Genomic DNA, 18,108 nt, shown 5'->3' on the forward strand with positions numbered 1-18,108 from the left:
AACTTTTTAATGAACAATGCGCCGCGTAAAACTTTTTTGACTGTTACTTACGATCATGTTAATATATGACAAAGAACTGGATCTCTTAACCATTTGTAAAAATTATAATATTTAGTTCTTTACTTGAAATTTAATATAAACAAATCCAGTAAAAAAATATCTTTGAATTACGTCGAATTTTCATTTAAAAAAAATGTAATTTTATACATACTATGGAAAGCTAATTAAGAGAATGATAGCGATAAGAAAAAACAATTTACTAATCATTTTGTGGGTATTGCAATAAATAATTTACGTGCAATAATTTATTTACGATAATTTTATCTATAAATTTTATTATAAATATCGTAGAAGTTAATATAATTTGGAGAATAAAAAATATAATTTATAATTCTTATACTATTAAGATAATTGAACCTACATGGCTTTACGATTTTTTTTAATTTTTTGCCAAGTTCAACATTGAAAACTGACTTAAATTTCAAAGAAAAAGTATTTCTGAATATTAAAAAAGATAAGGGATATTTTCAATATTTACAAGAATATATTCAATATTTACAAGATATAGTAAAAATTTTTAGAGAATGTAGCATTTTCTTATCTGAACCTTAAAGATTCGAACTGAATTAGGAAGTACGATTAATTATAAATGTTTGCAATCTAACGTAGTAAGATCTTGTTTTTTAATTACCATATATATATATATGGTAATTAATATAAGATGTATATTAATTCAAATACATTGGCTACTTCGTTTATTTCTGTATTTTAATTTAACTTTTTAAAATTTAATCTATATTTATAGGAATTGTTCATACAAAAAAAGTAATCGTGATTTTAAAAGCAAAAAAGATATTAAGTCTATAATTTCAGATGATGTAATCTTTTGACAGCTTCATCCACGTACTTATATTATTAAATGATATAAAATACTATGGAAACTATTAAAATGTTGCAATATGCAAAGACATGATCAACATTTGCCGCAGGCAGATGTCCTGATGCTCTGATAGGTTTAGTAATGAACTCTTTGGTGGATTTGTTAGTGCGATGCCAGTCGCATGCAGAGTCTTAAAGAAACGTGGGATTTATCGATTTGAAAGGCTCTTCGGCATCTGTCAGATCGACCAGATGAGAGCAAATGTTTCTGGTCATTGGACAAGAATAAAGAAAGCCTTACGTTTCTGTCGTGGATGGTCACGCAGAAAATACTATAATTTCTTTAACAATCTCTCTAAAACAAGACGTTCCTTTAATAGAGAAGGAATCTAAAATTTCAATTTTAACTTATTCGAGATGTTAGGAGAAAAATGGTTTAAGTAAGACAAAATTATTTTACAAATAAATAAAAAATATTCTTACATACATAAAAATATGCTTATATTAGATTTTAGATACATATATTAGATATTTGTGAAATCTCTTTAAGTTTACTATCTCACAATCTTGTGGCAAATATTTAGAATGTTCCTCCGTTATAAATATGCCAATTATCTTTAATTGCACCATACCTCGCGGGAAATTGCTAGGCATGAAACGAGATAATTGTCCACTAATCGGAATTGGAATAAAAATCAAATGCATGTATTGTATGACTATTGTAAGTACTTTGCCGGAAGGCTTCCGTATTTTACGTCGTAACAATATGCCGTTATTGTAACAGACCGGACCTTGAACAAAATGCAAGTAATTTTCCAAATAACACTGGTCTTGCGATCTATTAATCGTTCGTGATCTAATGCATCAGTCATGCGATTTGGAAGGGCTGATATTATCTTTTGAAATGGAAATTGTGCATTCCGCCACCCGCAAAAGGTTTAGTCAATTTTCTCGTATACCAATGACGCAATAGCGTAATTTATTTGTCACCTGGAGCAATGCTTGGTAGGGTAAAATAAAGTATAAATGTAGAAGTGAAAGCTTATAGCGCTTACAGCATTAAATTAAGAAAAAAATATATTAATTCCTCTTAGAAGTTATTACTGATTTACATATGTATATTAAAATGTTATAGTTGCTCTATGTGCTACTGCAGCTTCTATCAGTAATTTCATTTCGATAAGATGCAAGATAATATTCTTCCTAGAAAGGAAAATAATTCTAGTCTATATGAGAGAAATACAGTTTCAAGGAGCACGCGTTTCATTGCCTTTCATTAATTAGCAATCGCGATAATATCAAAGCGCATAATAATTTAGGACAACCGCGGAAAGTAGCTGATACGCATGATAAGCGAGTCCAAAAATGCTTGTTAGAGAGTATTAGTGTCGTTTCAACGCGAGCAACGTAAGATCACGATTAAGCGTTTACCAGACATGGCGGATTAAGAGCGACGCGCGGTCCGACCGTTACCTCGTTAAAAGCGCGGGATTATGCACGGAATTATACGTAAATCTGTCCGTGATAGCCGCCTTTAAATCGGCGCTTGTGGCATCCGACTACATAATTCACCGGGTAAGTCATAGTAAGTTCCTGAACCCGAATATTTATGAGGGAGTTGCGAATTAATAATAGATGCGTATGGCAAGAAGCAGAGTAGGATAAGGAAAAGATGGGGTAAAGTAAGGGATTAATTTATGCAATTCATGATCGTTTTACTTTAGTATTATTCTAATATCAATTGATTTATTTTAATCGATTTATTTTATTTAATCTATTAGCGTTCAATTATAATAATTCTTAAATTATCTTTCTGTATTATTCGCATAATGATCTAATTTCATTAATTATTGTTTATTTTTTTTATTTATTCAAAGGCTTTCTGTTAATAGATTTATTTATTTTCGTTTCTGGAAACGAATTTATTATTGTCAATAATAATAGAAAACATATTTTAAACTTATATTTCGGAATGTTAATTTACATTAATGTCTTGCTTACTTATTTTAGATTTTTTGGACGATCGTAGAATTCTTTTTCAATAATAATGCAAAATGTACCTAATGCAAGATTAATTTTTCTAGGAAGAGCTATAAGCAGTTTTGCATTAGGTATTATGTATAACACATATTCAATTACGTCAATTTCATAAATAATTTTTTTATTTTAATTATAAAACGAGTGATTTATCTTAATTGAAAGTAATAGTTATTTGAAATTCCTCAAAAGGATAAGAATATCAGCAAATTTACGTTTTTAAAAACTGTCTGATTAAGATTAGAATGAAAGGGGATTTCTCGTTTCATCGATGGAATCATAAGTGTATCCCCCATGGATGATGATAGGAGAACAGGTCCGGTAGCGGTATTTAAAAAGCTAGAAAGGGACGGACTAGCGATAACACGCTAACCACAGTGTACCGTCACATTAGCGATAACATAAAATTACCACGAGGCATAATTCTCATGAATCGCAGGGCCTCAAGAAGTAATCGCTGGCTTTATTGATGACCGCTGCTCTGGATTCTTGTCGCTCTGGAATCTTATGAAAAAAAGTTGTTTTTAAGTAATTGTATTGTGAGAAGAATTCTTTCGCGGTATTTCGTAAAGTGTCATAGCAAACAGTTATAACATTATATTTGCAATGTGTAACCGAAGAGTGCCATTAGACATGTCCATGACGTTTATGACATTTTCATGCGGTAGAGACTTGCATTACCGAGACCTTATTCTGCCACGATCAATGATTGAAATGAAGATGTATCTCCATCGCGCGAGTCGAATATAGCTTCGTATGAATATAGACGTATAGATATGATTGAGATCTCAATTACGCGCTTTTCTCATTATGTAATATTTATTAAATGTTAGTTATGCATAATTTTATAATTATATCTGCCCTAGTAACGCACCCTCTTGTAAGACATTTAATGTTAGCTCAAATGCTGTAAGTTTAGTGAATCAAAAATACTTATTGGCATGAAAATAAAAATCCGTATTTATAGTTAGATAAGAAACGTTAATTATAGCTTATATATTGTATGCTACTTTTGTAATTTATATCAGTATATTAGTAAAATATTTTTACACTAAAGTTATGCAGCTGGATTATTCATACAGTAGCCTTTAGCAATGTCTTTATTACAACACACCATCTAATGTACGAACTTTTTAACTGTAAATATAGGTGCAGCTAGGAGTGAAGATTGAGAACTTTGCGCTAATGGCAAATAAAATTTTAAGAAAAACTTGATTAAGATTTCTCACTGTTGATTTATGATATCATTATGCTACGTTGATTTTACAGAGAAATAAATCCGAGCAATATCAGAGTCATGAAGTGTTCATTTCCATCTTATGGTATTTAAAAAGCAATTTAACACGATCTATTGATTGTAGTTGCGTAATTGAGAAATTTTTACGCAGTTAAGCCGATCATAATAATTCGCGCAAAAATTTCGCTCTTCTCACCAATTACGTAACAGAATGCACGGACATGCAGCTCAGCGCCTAATATTAAACCGTTGCTCATTGCGCGGCGGTGTGAAGCGGATTTTGCTGATAAGTTATGAATGTACTAGATGCCATTAGCGTGAATGAATTGCGCGTTTATTTCCGCGCGTTAATAAATAACAGTTTCCTCGGATATCTTGCAAAAATTGGAGCAATCACGTGGTTCATATATTTCTCAAACTAATTCCATAATACGAGATCGAAGAAATTTGATTGTCAGTGATAGACAAGACGATGATCTTAATGTTTTACGGTAATTAGGTATAATAATGGAGTAGAAAGTATCTAAAGTTTTAGATATGAAATACATGCTGCTTAAAATAATGATTTTTATCGGGTTAAAGCAATTGATTGGGGGCGAACTGATGTATCACATTAAGTCGACGAAAGCTCGTGTTCGCAAAGCATCAAAGTATTTGCAGACACGTTGTTTGATGCATACACATCGATCGTTATCGCTTGAATCGACCAATTATGACGCAACGTTAATGATCCCAATGAATGGTGTCATCGAGTCAATGACACTGCGAGCAGACAAAAAAGCAGGTAGCTATACGAGTCGTGCAATTAGCTCCACTTGCTATGCTATAATCATCATATTACATGGAATCATTGCGTGGCATTTGAATGTGTCGAGAGAGGATCTGATAAATATTTAAATCTTGTTAATTAGCGCCATTACGCTGGAATAACTATAATCATGTAGTTTAAATAGATACTTTATCATAATCGTTTTACTTGTAACAAAATGCTACATAGACGCACTGTTCCTTTCTCTTATTATTTTTTTTATTGAAATATTTAAACATTTCTGAAGTGTATTATATGTATACATATTTTTCTATATAAATATATTATTTTTTATATAAATATGTTATTAGTTTTACTAAATTTTAAATATCTTTGGACAATTTTAAATATCTTTTAATTTAGTGTAAAATAATACAGAACATATGTGTATATTAAATTACAAAAAAAATATGTTGTCACACAAAAAAACAGCTTTGCTGAGTATCTAAAAATTTAGCTAGATACAGATCTAAAAATAATTTTGTTAGATTATCAAAATAATTGTATAAGCTGTGTAGAATATGTTAAAAACTTTTTGTAGCGTTGCTCTTATTATGTTTGAGTTTTCTACATAATTATTTTGATAGGTCAACAAAATTATTTTTATCTCTATATCTATTTAAATTTTTAGATATTTCAGCAAAATTGTTCTTTCTGTATAACACTGTATAACACTGTTAATCTTATTTTTAAATCACAATTTAAAGAGTTCATTACAATTAAAACATTAAACTTTAATTTTATTATAACTTCAAATTTCCTGTATCTATTTACACTGCGCTTACAGATTCTCGTAAGACAGTGTCCGCCTCCTCGCGGAAGAATATTCTTTCTACTACACAAAATTATTTCTTATACTTTGACGATGCAATCGAGAGAATATGACCCAGTACATTTATTTATACCTCGAATGGAGCGGAAGATGATGAACGACGATGATACAAGGAATAAGATGCACTCCTTGCTCTAGGAACGCAGTAATTTAGCGATATCAGCCGACAGACCGACGTAGCTAATTCTATCTAGCGCCACTCGATAATTTACTCGTGGAAATGTATTAGATCGCCACCGGGGCAACCACTAATTACAAGCTTGTATGTGAAACGCAGTTAACTACAAATATGATCAAATATTAAACTACGACGAAAGTCGCCTATTGGTTATCAATGTCAATTCCTGTCATCACTTCCTTTCAAAATCGTTGAAAATAAAATAAATTAATTTTCGATTTTCCAAACATCTGAATTTAAAAATTATTTATACGCAGATTTTATTATTAGATTTAATGTGACTATTATTTAGATTTAATGTAAATCAGTATTTCCCAATTTTTTTAAAGTATTACATTTTCATGAATATATACAGTCGGTATATATTTATACGTAAATATATTCTAGAAAAATAAAATAATATAAAGATTTAGCTTTTATATAAAATTCTAATAATAAACAATTATAAATCATATTGATTCATTTTCGCAACAGCGAGATTTGATGTATGACCGGTTATACAATGCACTAGGAACGTTCTTCGTTTATATTTTCTTTTGGCAGAGACGTCAGGTTCCACTTTCATCATATACATATATGTTCGACATCTCGTCATCATTTCCAAGAGAAATAAGATTCCAGAAATACTCATCTAAATTAAGTACTTTTGCTCATTATAATATCACGTAATGTTATAAACCATGTACCTCTGATCTATCTCATCTTTAAATTAAGTCTAATCAAAAGCTCGATTTTATCGAATGCTTTAAAATTAATTTGTTTTTATATTGTTTTCTAAATAATACAAAAGAATATTTTAACCCATTTTTCATCAAATTAATTAGTTTTCATCAAATAAAATTTATAAAATTTATCTGTTACAAAGAATCCTATTTACTACTTTATTTTAGAATTTAAAAAAGATTTTAATATTAAAATATTTTTATTGGATACATTAGAAAAATGTGATTTACATAAAAATGTGATTTACATAAAATTCTTTTTAAAAAAATTTAATTAATTTAGCTAATAAATTAATTTATATATAATGAATGAAAAAAGATACCCTCAAAATATTGATATATTATAGAATATTAATTCTTTTGAGACTTCTGAATTAGCGAAATTCGCTTTGGCGAAATTCGCTTTCTCCAACTGGACCAATAAACATGGCAGATGTTTTAAATTTCTATTAAATTTCCTTTTCTGTATTATTTAAAGATTTGCGTCGCAAAATGAAGAAAAATGCATTTGCATCTTTTGAAATGACATCTTCATACTTCATTGCCAGGTGACGCGTCGTGGCGGAGGCGCCTAAAGCTCGGTTCCGCGACTTCACGCGGGCATATAAAATCGGTCCTCTACCGACGGGAGTCGTCAGTACGAAACAACACCTCTGACAGAGATACTCGGCTCTCGGATCTGTTCATTAGTCTGCAACATGTACCTTTTATTGTACTGAACACACGTTTAAATTTACACGCAAAACAATACCGAAAAAACAAAATTATCGGGGAGCACTACGATATATAAATTCTCATGCAGTCGTCCCACAGAGATATTGCGATTATAACATTGATGAACGCTGATTTGTCGATCAGTGTTGATAAACCAACTAACTGGTGAATTAATTGACAATAAATCTATTAGCTTACGAATATTGAACACTACGCATTCGAAATAATTGTGTAATTACAGTGCGATCAATCAAGATGAATCTCTTCAATGTGATAATAATTTACTCTGCAAATTTACAAATGAGATATGTATTCTGTGATCAATATGTGAACTGATATTAGCTACCGTATCTAGTTAGTGTGTTTATACTCTGTCAACAGTTTCACGTACAATCCGAACTCGATACAACAGGTCAGTCAAGTAGTCCCAGTAATTATGATTTAATGTAATCTTCATTTTGAATTAAATAAAAGTTAATTTTATTGTTAATTTTATTAAAATAAAATAAACAATAATAATCCTTAAGATTTAAAATGACTTATAAAAGATATATATAATTTTTTACATAAAGTTATAATAATATAAAATGTTGAAATAAAGTATTTTCGTAAATAGTAATTAATATATAATTTTTTATAATCTAATTAAATCACTAAATAAAAATGCTTGTTTTATTAATAAATTACGTAACAAAATAATATATGTTATATTAATGCATACATCTTAAACGTTGTTGTAACAACCAATCAAATAAAGTTTATCATTTTAATTACCAATTTAATTACAGCATGTATCAAGTTCCGTTCTTGTAATTATCGTAGCCAATATAATTGCGAACGCAATCGGGATAACAAACTCGTGATCGGAAATATGCAGTACGCAAACCTGTGATTAGTTACGTTCTACTCGGTCGAAAATGACTCCTTGTTCACAAGCTTGTTCACAAGTTCGCCTTTTGCAAACGTGTATTAATAGTGCGATAGTGCCAATAGGATTCGATAATCGTAAAAATAAACTTGCGTAAGATTTCCTCCAACGCTTTATCTCATCGTGATGTGTTTTCTCTGCAATAAAGTAAAACTCCCAATAACAGTACTTTGATAGAAAACACACGGAAACGCTCGCAAATAATTTTCCGATCAAGAGCTCTTACATTGAATAATAATCGCATGATATTTTCAACGCATGTAAAAATTTTTGTAACAGCATAATTTGTTTATTGTATAAATTTTATATTGCATATAATTATAAAGATCAAGTTTTTATTAATATAAAAATAAAATTCTTTAAATAATTTCGATAAATTAATCATGTACAAAATATCAATAAATAATTATCATTTTTACACTGTTTGTCATATATATATTATAAGATAATAATACTCTCAATAAAACAATTAATAATGTTAATAAAATGGGCTATAGTTGTTAACAGACTATGTAACATTTTAATAAAATTATCAATTTTCTAGATGATAACTAGTTTCAATTTGAAAGACAGAAACCATATGTTTTGCTTAAAAAATTAATAAAATTATCATGTATACACAGTTTATTCGTCACGCAGGCGTGCACGATGCAATCGAAGTGTATTCAAACCAGCAATAATTGCAAGTTTAATGAGCAATTCGTATGCAATTTAATAACCATATATCACGCAGGCTAATTTGCATCGATCGTGTATTTGTATCTTAAATAAAGCACGCCGCAATTCCATTTCGATTATCAATAATGTCGACAATATTTTACGACATCATGGAATATATCCATCACTGAACAACATATGTCGAGCTTACGCGACAGTTCACCGGTGCAATGACATTATCGCGAGGAACTATCGCATTTCAGAATATGCAGGACGGTGCTCACCGTCCGCGAGTTCTGTTTCTGTAAAAAATTCTTCGGTACTTCAAACCGGCGCGCTCGACTGCGGCGAATTTATCGTACTCGATTATGCAAACGCACTAGTATAATTGGCGACGCGACTTCGCACGGCCTTTGTCGGCGATTTATCTCACAAAGCGCGTATAGATTTGCACAGAGGCAGGCTTTCTTGTAAGCAATCGAAATTTATGATTCGTTTGTAATCTGCAGTTCGTGTGTCTGAAATTTTTATAGTCCATTGATTGATTTCGATGACAGAACATCACGACATAAATCGACATTTATTTTGATACTAACTGAAGAAATAATATTTGGAAAAAAATTTGAAGAAGATAATCTTAACCTCAATTTTAATGTATCAAAATATATTAATCTTAATTAAATATAAATCTCTCTGTTACGATAATCTGCGGATAATTCTAGCTTCGGGCTACTCCACCTTCGACAGGTCGACGTACGAGTAATATAGGTTCTTGTCTAACACTCACTAGCAACTGGAGCATGAAAACATTATACGTGCATGCACTCACATGAACGCCAGCCGATGACTTCTCTAATATCCAATTTCCTTCGTCTCAGCTAACTTCTCCAGCGTTCACGCAATAACATTTGGTTTGAATGTCAAACGTCATTTTAACGCAAACAAGTTGCAATGATAATTAATTCGCTAGTTATTAATTTAATAAACAGCAAATTGTATTATTATAAAATTTGTAATAATTTATGGTTTTATTATAAAATATCATAATCTATCGCTCTTCATATATATATATATCATTTTACTAAAATATTTATACAGTTTAAAATTTATATTAAAATAAAATAAGTTTCTAATTTAAATTTAATATTAAGTATCTTTATTTAAAATAAAAAATAACTGTATATACACACACACACACACACACACAGTTATTTTATATATATATATATATATATATATATACATATACATACACATGTTTTTAATTTATTTCTAAAATTATTTTAACGTATCTTTTCAATTGTAGTTTTATTGTTTGGAAGTCTTTATTTTTATAAAAAAAATGAAAAAATAGAAAACAATTATGAACAAATTCGACATACATATAATAAACTCATTTTTTATTTGACATTTTAGCGAGCAATATCATTTAACTATGAACGCAACTGTGAATTTGCTAGAATTTAATCAAATTCTCATAGAATTACGAATCGTCGGAACTTTATAGAGACGATGATGTAATTGCATTCCACGCGATTGGTACCGATGTTTATAAGGTTTTATCTCTGGAATGTTACAATGATAATATTCTCTTATCGTTACTATTCGCGAAATATCACACTGAAAAAAAAATACAAATTTTAATAAATATTTGATTGTGAATAGTTCTAATGTAAGTAAAATTTATCAAATATATTTATTTTGTACAAAGATTGATTAATTTAATTTAACATTTTATATTGAATAAATTCATTTACTGTAAGTAAATGTTCATATATTTAGTACTCTTCAAAAAATATATATTTAGATTTAGTAAACTTTTTTTCAGTGTAAAAAAATAATTTAGAGATTGGATTATATCGCGAATTCTGCGACATAATTGCATAAACAAGACACAAAATATTAATCACAAAATGTTGATTTATTTACTTAAAGAAATTCAAAGTATATTTTTTTATTATTCCATCTATATTTTTATATTCTATATTTTTTATTATTTTATTCTAAAATAACATTATTTTTATACAAACCTTCTATTATGATATCGTTTCATAAACTGTACTGTCTGAAATTGAAATGAAAAATTAAGAAGCCTAATTTAAAAAGTTAATTTTTATAAATTATAAAAAAATAGTATTAAAATTTCACAATTTGTGGTTTTTATTCTGAATATTCACATAATATTAAAAAGATTTAATACATTAATACAATATTAAGTAATAAAAAAACAATATTTGTTTACACAATCTAACAACTTTTGCTGAATTATATATTTCCAGTAAAAATTTAACAATTGCATCAAGCATCATTTAAAACAGTGAAAAATGACGTAAGATTAAACGTGCAGAGTGCGGAAAGAAAAGTGTATACCGTCCCATCGGAAGCTGCAACGAGATGCATTGACAGTGAAGCCACAAGAGCGAAAATCCGTCAAGATGCAATCACTCGTCCTTCCCTTTTTGCTGCTATCTTTAATGGTAAGGCATAAGCGCAACGCAACTAATATATATTGACGTGTGATTTACCGCACCATTAAGGCGGCCGTCCGGTTGCAGCTTCAATGTCAAACTCGTATATCAAACGTGGGCGAAATTGTTCGTAAATATGTTCCGGCATATGTCACATCGCGTCGCCAGTCCTGATCTCTGAGGCCGATCGCATAATTTCTTCTTAGAAACGGAAATGTCATGGATGAAAATCTGTACATACAATTCAGAAGTCTTGACAGAAATCTTGACTTTTGTTGGTATACGAAATATGATGAAATTCTAATAGATGAGATTCGCATACTACAAATGAAAAGATAAAGTATACGAAAAAGTAAAAGATAAGAATATGAGAAATTTTACTCATTATATTACTGAGACTTTAACAAATTTTATTCTTACATATGTTTCTGATATTAAATATTTATAATGATGTTTCATAAATCGTAATATAATTGGAAAAGAAGTCATTCTTTTTGTAGAAGTATAACCGAAAATAAAATTTTTTTGCATGATGCTTTGTTTTTGGGCAATATTTTTAACAATTAGTAAAGTAATAAAATTTGAGCTTGAATATCCTGTTTTGTCTGTCCTGTTGTATCTCAATTATCAAATACGATTACCCAATTCAAACATGAGCCGAGATAGTAGATTACAGCGAGATCCATTGAAATACTGAATATTTAAAGTCGATTTTCCCGAAAATAAAGTATCATATGAAAAAATTTTATTCTGCATTTTTTATTTACTTATAGTTGACTCATTTTTACATGAGAAATCATCCACTTTTCCGATTATATCATTTATGGAACATACCTATAAATATAAAAGTACATACCTATAAATATAAAAGGATTTTATTTTCAAATTTCTTTTATTAATAGTCAGTTTTGACAACTATATTAAAATATTTTATTACAAACAATATTTATTATCTATAAAAATTCACATAGTTGAGTTTATAGAAAACAGTATTTTTTTCAAATTGTTTTGTATATTTATTAATTTCTGAGACAAATTAAATAAAAAAACCGTTTCAATATCTGTTCTTTTTTAATTCACGATGCTTTTTCAGTCGATGATGAGAGACTTCCGCCAGCAATGGCTCGGGTCTCTACGAGGTAATAAAAAAAGTGTTACATGGCAACAGATCTTCGTCTCACGATGATAAGAATTTCTTATAAAAGAGCGTAGCTTTATCTACATATGCAATGAAAATTCTCTTAAAATACATGCGTATATTTTAGGCGAAGGTTAATGCACCGGTACACAGTTAATGTCATTGGATATGCTAATTAGAATATAAATTTCGGAGAACTTACAAAGCTGACTTATATATAAAACAAGTAAAATTGAATATTAGATACATTCAATGAAACATAAAATAAGAACAAACTTTTAGATTATACGATTATAATATATAATATTCTAATAATAATATTGTATAATATTGTAAAATACTATATAAACTATAAATTTCAAAAAAATTTTCAAATTATCTTGTCTTTCACTTTCAACTCAATGCAAATATTCTTTAACTATTTTATAGTTTATATTTTATATACAGAACTTTATAATTCATATTTTCTGCAGAATTATAACAAATATTTTAAATGTGCAATAAGAAAAAATTGGCTTTTTATTATTGCATATTATCTTTTTATAAATTTCTAGTTGTCAGATTTAAATTAAAACGAGTTGTGCTACATATTAATTAACTATAGTTGCGTAATAAAAAATACATTCAAGCGTGAAGCAACTTTATGAGAAAGAGAAAAGTATTATTTCGTTTTGCAAAAAGGACGGAAGTATCACAAGATGTTAATTGGAACAAACGATCAGCCTTGTACACTAACGTCATAATATCATTCCAACCGGATCAACCGGCTTATGCGTAAAACGATCTTCTATTAACATAATTCAAGCGCTACTGGCGCCTAATTATAGACAATTTAAGGACCATGCGAGGATTGTTTTTTTTTTTTTTGCGTAAATGACTGGCGAAAATGTGATGTGTGACATGCGGAGATGTGTTAACTGAACTTCCAGGTGATCCAATATTCGCATAGTCAGGTTTCGATATTCGTAAATTATGGTTGAGTAACTAATACGTTAAATATTGACTAGGAAGTCTCGCTTAACGCATGCTTAACGCATTCCTGCGACTAAGTGTTGCCGACAATGCATATTTTTAGAATGGCAGAATAATCAGAGGAGAATGTGCAACTTCCTGCCACATGATCTGAAATTGAATAGCGAATCTCAGTTGCTGCAAATTCTTTTTTTGAATGGCCATAAATTTTATAACTTCTATAAATACTCTTCTCTCAAAAGCAATGATTAATGTTTTTATTTTTTACGCAAAAACTCTTTTCACATATGTATTAAAGAATTCTTTTAAATTGTAAGTTCCTTCTCTTTTTAATGTGAAAAGTTTTATGTTAAATGTTAAAGAATAATAATAATTTTTCCAACCTTAACATTAATTTCACAAATTTTTGACACCAATAATTTCTTTGTGTTGCTGTTCTATACGACCGCAAAATAAAAATAGAAAAGGAATGCCTAAAAATATCAAAATAAAAAGTAAGATTTGTAGAGTATAGCAGAAATTCTCATGAAAAACTGTTTTATTTTTTTATGTCCAGTCGTATTGCAGTTTTTATTCACTTGAACATATTTGACATGTTTATGTGGCGACTATTCGTCTTCATTATTGTGAGAGCATCGCGACGCCAAAGGTTTACGCTGACCCCCAACTCGTAACATGTTCCTAAATCGCGACGACGTCTTTATCTATTCGTTTTGTTTAATTGCTCATAAGATTTCTCGGATTTAGAATGGAACCGAATTTACTTGACTGGTACCAAGAAAACAAACATTTGGTCGACGAATCTCTTGATTTTGTATATGCCCTTGTTATAAGATTTTATATTGACACAAATGTTTGTAATTTATAATTGTCATTAATCGTATGGGAAAAGACTAAATAGAAATTTCATTATTTAAATTTTGTTGAAATCTTGGTGACACTCGCGGAAGAATATGTAGCATAAGTACAGTTGCGAAAATAGCGAAGAATTATTTATTTTGATTTGAAAAAGACATTAAATATGTTACACAAAAGAAATATATCATACATATCTCAAAAATAGTTACTAAAATAATAATATTGAGATTAAAAATGTGATATTTAAATTTAGCTATAATACATTATGTTTTACTTAAATACCGAAGTATCATGATTTTTTAAAATTATTTTACTATTACATCAGCAATCTGTACAAATTAACAAATAGAGGAACTAAAAAAAGTATTTTGTTAAAAGAATTTTGATATTTGATCGAATGGCAAACCTATAAAAAGATCGTCGACATGCATCGCGCAGCAGGTTTGTCATTATGCGTTGCATTTAGGGCGATGAGGATTTTAACGGCTTGAGTGGCCACGAAAATAACACACCGAAAATAAGCGCTAAGCAGAGATTCGATGCTAAGTATCATCGCGAGACGATCGGGTCGACGCCGATTTGGATTATTGTAAAAAGAGAGATGCGCCGCGACGAAATCTCAGGTTCATTCAACTTCACTCTCGCTAGTGATATTACACATAATGCAGTTAAAGATGGGCCTTAGAAATAATGATGCATTTTTGATACGAGGATTTCGGAATATCGTCGAAGGATCTCAGAATTTCTTGTCTCATTTAAAATAATATTTCCAAAATTATTATATTATTTTTTTTTGTCTCATCTCATCTCGTCTCGAAAAAATCGGATAAATCCATGCTGGTTACTATTAAAGTGCTCCTCATTATACATGAATTTACATTATTTCAAATAAATGAAACATAAAAATATTTATGATTATTTGTTTTTATTTAAATCTCGATATTAATGTTTTCTTATCTTGTTTCACTTTAATGTATCATAACTAGAAATCTGACAAAATGCAGATGATCTTCTCATGTTTCTATACAAAAAGGACGGTTTCAAATATCTAAAAATTTAGCTACAGATCTGAAAATAATTTTTTTGGGTCATCAAAATAATTATGTAGGACGCTTAAATTGATTGCTAGAATGTCAAAATTTTTTACAATAATGATAAAAAATCGAAGCGTAAGTCGAATGGGATAGTAACAGAAACGTAAATAAAATTTCTAGGAAACAAAAATTGAAACAACCAAATGTAAAAGAAACGCTCATCAGGGACATTATTCATTATGCTTAAAATTTCTATGTAATTATTTTGATAATTCAATAAAATTATTTTCAGATCTAATTAAATATTTAGATATATCAATTAAGTTGTTTTTGCCATATATTCACCGGTGTGAATACAAATATACAATATTTTTATATTTTAATAAATAATAAGTAACATAGAATTATATTAATTGCGTTTATTTATACTGAAAAAATTCTGGTTGAAAATGGACGAATCAAAATTTTCTGATCAATTTTATTGGAATTTTAATTGAGATAACCGGAATTCTGATTGATACAATATTTCTGATAAAATCTACTAGAATTCTTATTGTTACTAGAACAATTATATCAGTCAGAATAGTCCTAGTTATCTCAATTAGAATTCTAGTAGATTTAACCAGAAAATTCTGATTCGTCCATTTTCCAGAATTACTATTTAATTTAATCAGACCTTTTTCTCAGTGTACTATCTCAATTAATAAAACGTTAAGTTGATCAAACATGAGAATTATATAACATGAGGCGGTTAATTAGGTGACTGGGATGATGCGACATAATTTCACGACATAATTTTGAAGAACTGAAGAAATTATTTAGCCGTTCACAAAGAAAATGATTCTCTCTTAATCGTGCGTTACTAAGTGATATGCAAAGTGTACACACACTCGTATTTTATCGCTACGTAAATACGTAATGTGGTCGAGGTGCTACACAAGGAACTACATATATGTAGGCTCGACAGAATTATGGCCCGTTTGTTATTATTTACGATGTACGGTGTGTTTCAATAATTTGTGATATTACATAAGTTGTCAGTTAAAATTGTTTTGTTTAAATACAATACTTTTGCGCAATCACCTTTGTTATATTAAATGGATATTTTTATAATCAGCGAAAACGAATTTGAAAATAATAATTAACCTTAATTTAATGAATTTTAATTTAATTATAGATAGCATTTATTTGCTTGACTTAAAAAATTGGATTTAATTAGATCTTGATAATGTTAAAATTAAATCTAATATTGCTAAATAATATTGCACATTTAGATTATTTGTTAAATGATTATAAGATATCTTCTGTAAAAATGATTACATCTAAAAGTTTAATGTACTTTTGCTAAAGGAATATTATTTCAAAAAAGAACAAAATTAAAAATTATCAATAACACTTATAATTAGATTATATTTTGTTTATAATAATTATAAAAATAAAAATTTAATATATTGATCATAAAAAGAGCTATTAAAACCTCTCCTCTTGATTTAAAAAATTGTTTATCTTTGTATTTTTTATACAGATCGTATCTAGATCGTATCCAGATTTGAAATTAGTAGGATATATTTCATTTTATATTTCATTTTTTTATATTGTTCTTTTAATAGGAAATAAAATTGTCTGCTGTTACATTCTGAACATTGAACTTTCTACGCCACTGTGCATTCATTGTTCGCCGCCGATTTATAAATTCACTCATGCGATATTCATACAATTAACATCGTGCGATCTCGCGTATACAAACGACAAGCAAGTTGACATTCATCCCGAGTTAATCCAATTGGAGAGAGGAGTGTCAGTTTGGGCGCGGCTTGATGTGCAGTTCACCGATTAAACCTGGTTGAAAATGAATGGTCAGCCTCAATCGAGCACTGTCATTCTTTCAGAATGATCCCCGACGTGTAAAATGACAAATTATGTTGTATTTCATATATCAAGCAGAAATAGAAACTCGAGTGAATTAAACTGATTTTCTTAAGAATTTTGATTAATTACTTTTAATTTATTAATAAAATAAAACTTATTTATCCTGCTTGGCTTATAGTCCTTTTTTAATTATTCCGTTTTGAAATTTATTAATTTGTATAAAAGATTGAAATAGATCATAACTTGATTAAAATACGTTGACTGTAAGACCGTAAGTTATTGTCATCTTAGGAATTATATAAGAGAAGATATGAAGACTTCAATTTAATCTAATCAAAATAAAAATTGTGCAGTAAATTTATTATATTTAAACATTTTATTTATTAAATATTTTGTCAAAATGCTTATATTTAATTCTCATATTAAAAATTATTATTTTTTAATTTGAAAAAAATTCTGAATTTCTTAACTTATCGCAATCTCACGGAGAGAAATTTTGTTAATTTAACAAGCCACCAATATCTTTAACCGGTGATTGCTAAATATGTGACAACAAATTCTGTTGTTGTGATTGCTGCTAGTCTGTTATACCAACCAATTATTAGTAACAGAAGCAAATTATATAGAATCTAACCTATTTTTTGGATAGACTTTAGACTCATTTACAGAATTCGTAGATGATCGTAGAGTCTTAAGTTATAGGAAATCGACCTAAGTTGTAAGTGCAGTCAAATATAGGGAGAATACTTGACTAGATTTTTTTCAATTTATTGCGAT

At 28.9% G+C, this 18,108-nt stretch overlaps 1 protein-coding gene across 2 annotated transcripts in view; it reads left to right on the top strand.

The window, feature by feature from the left end:
- The first annotated feature begins 7,344 nt into the window (after positions 1-7,344).
- LOC108686695 (thrombospondin type-1 domain-containing protein 4-like) overlaps positions 7,345-18,108 on the top strand; it is a 22,083-nt gene continuing 11,319 nt past the window's right edge. The window contains exons 1-2 of one of the 2 annotated variants that reach the window (XM_018192119.1): positions 7,345-7,819; positions 11,272-11,469. In XM_018192119.1, coding sequence (XP_018047608.1) covers positions 11,428-11,469 — 42 coding nt within the window. In that variant the 5' untranslated portion in view covers positions 7,345-7,819; positions 11,272-11,427. The remainder of the gene's footprint in view (positions 7,820-11,271; positions 11,470-18,108) is intronic. The other variant, XM_018192120.1, reaches the window with a different exon arrangement.

This window comes from Atta colombica, unplaced genomic scaffold (assembly GCF_001594045.1).
Source record: "Atta colombica isolate Treedump-2 unplaced genomic scaffold, Acol1.0 scaffold189, whole genome shotgun sequence".
NCBI classification, from domain to species: Eukaryota; Metazoa; Arthropoda; class Insecta; order Hymenoptera; family Formicidae; genus Atta; species Atta colombica.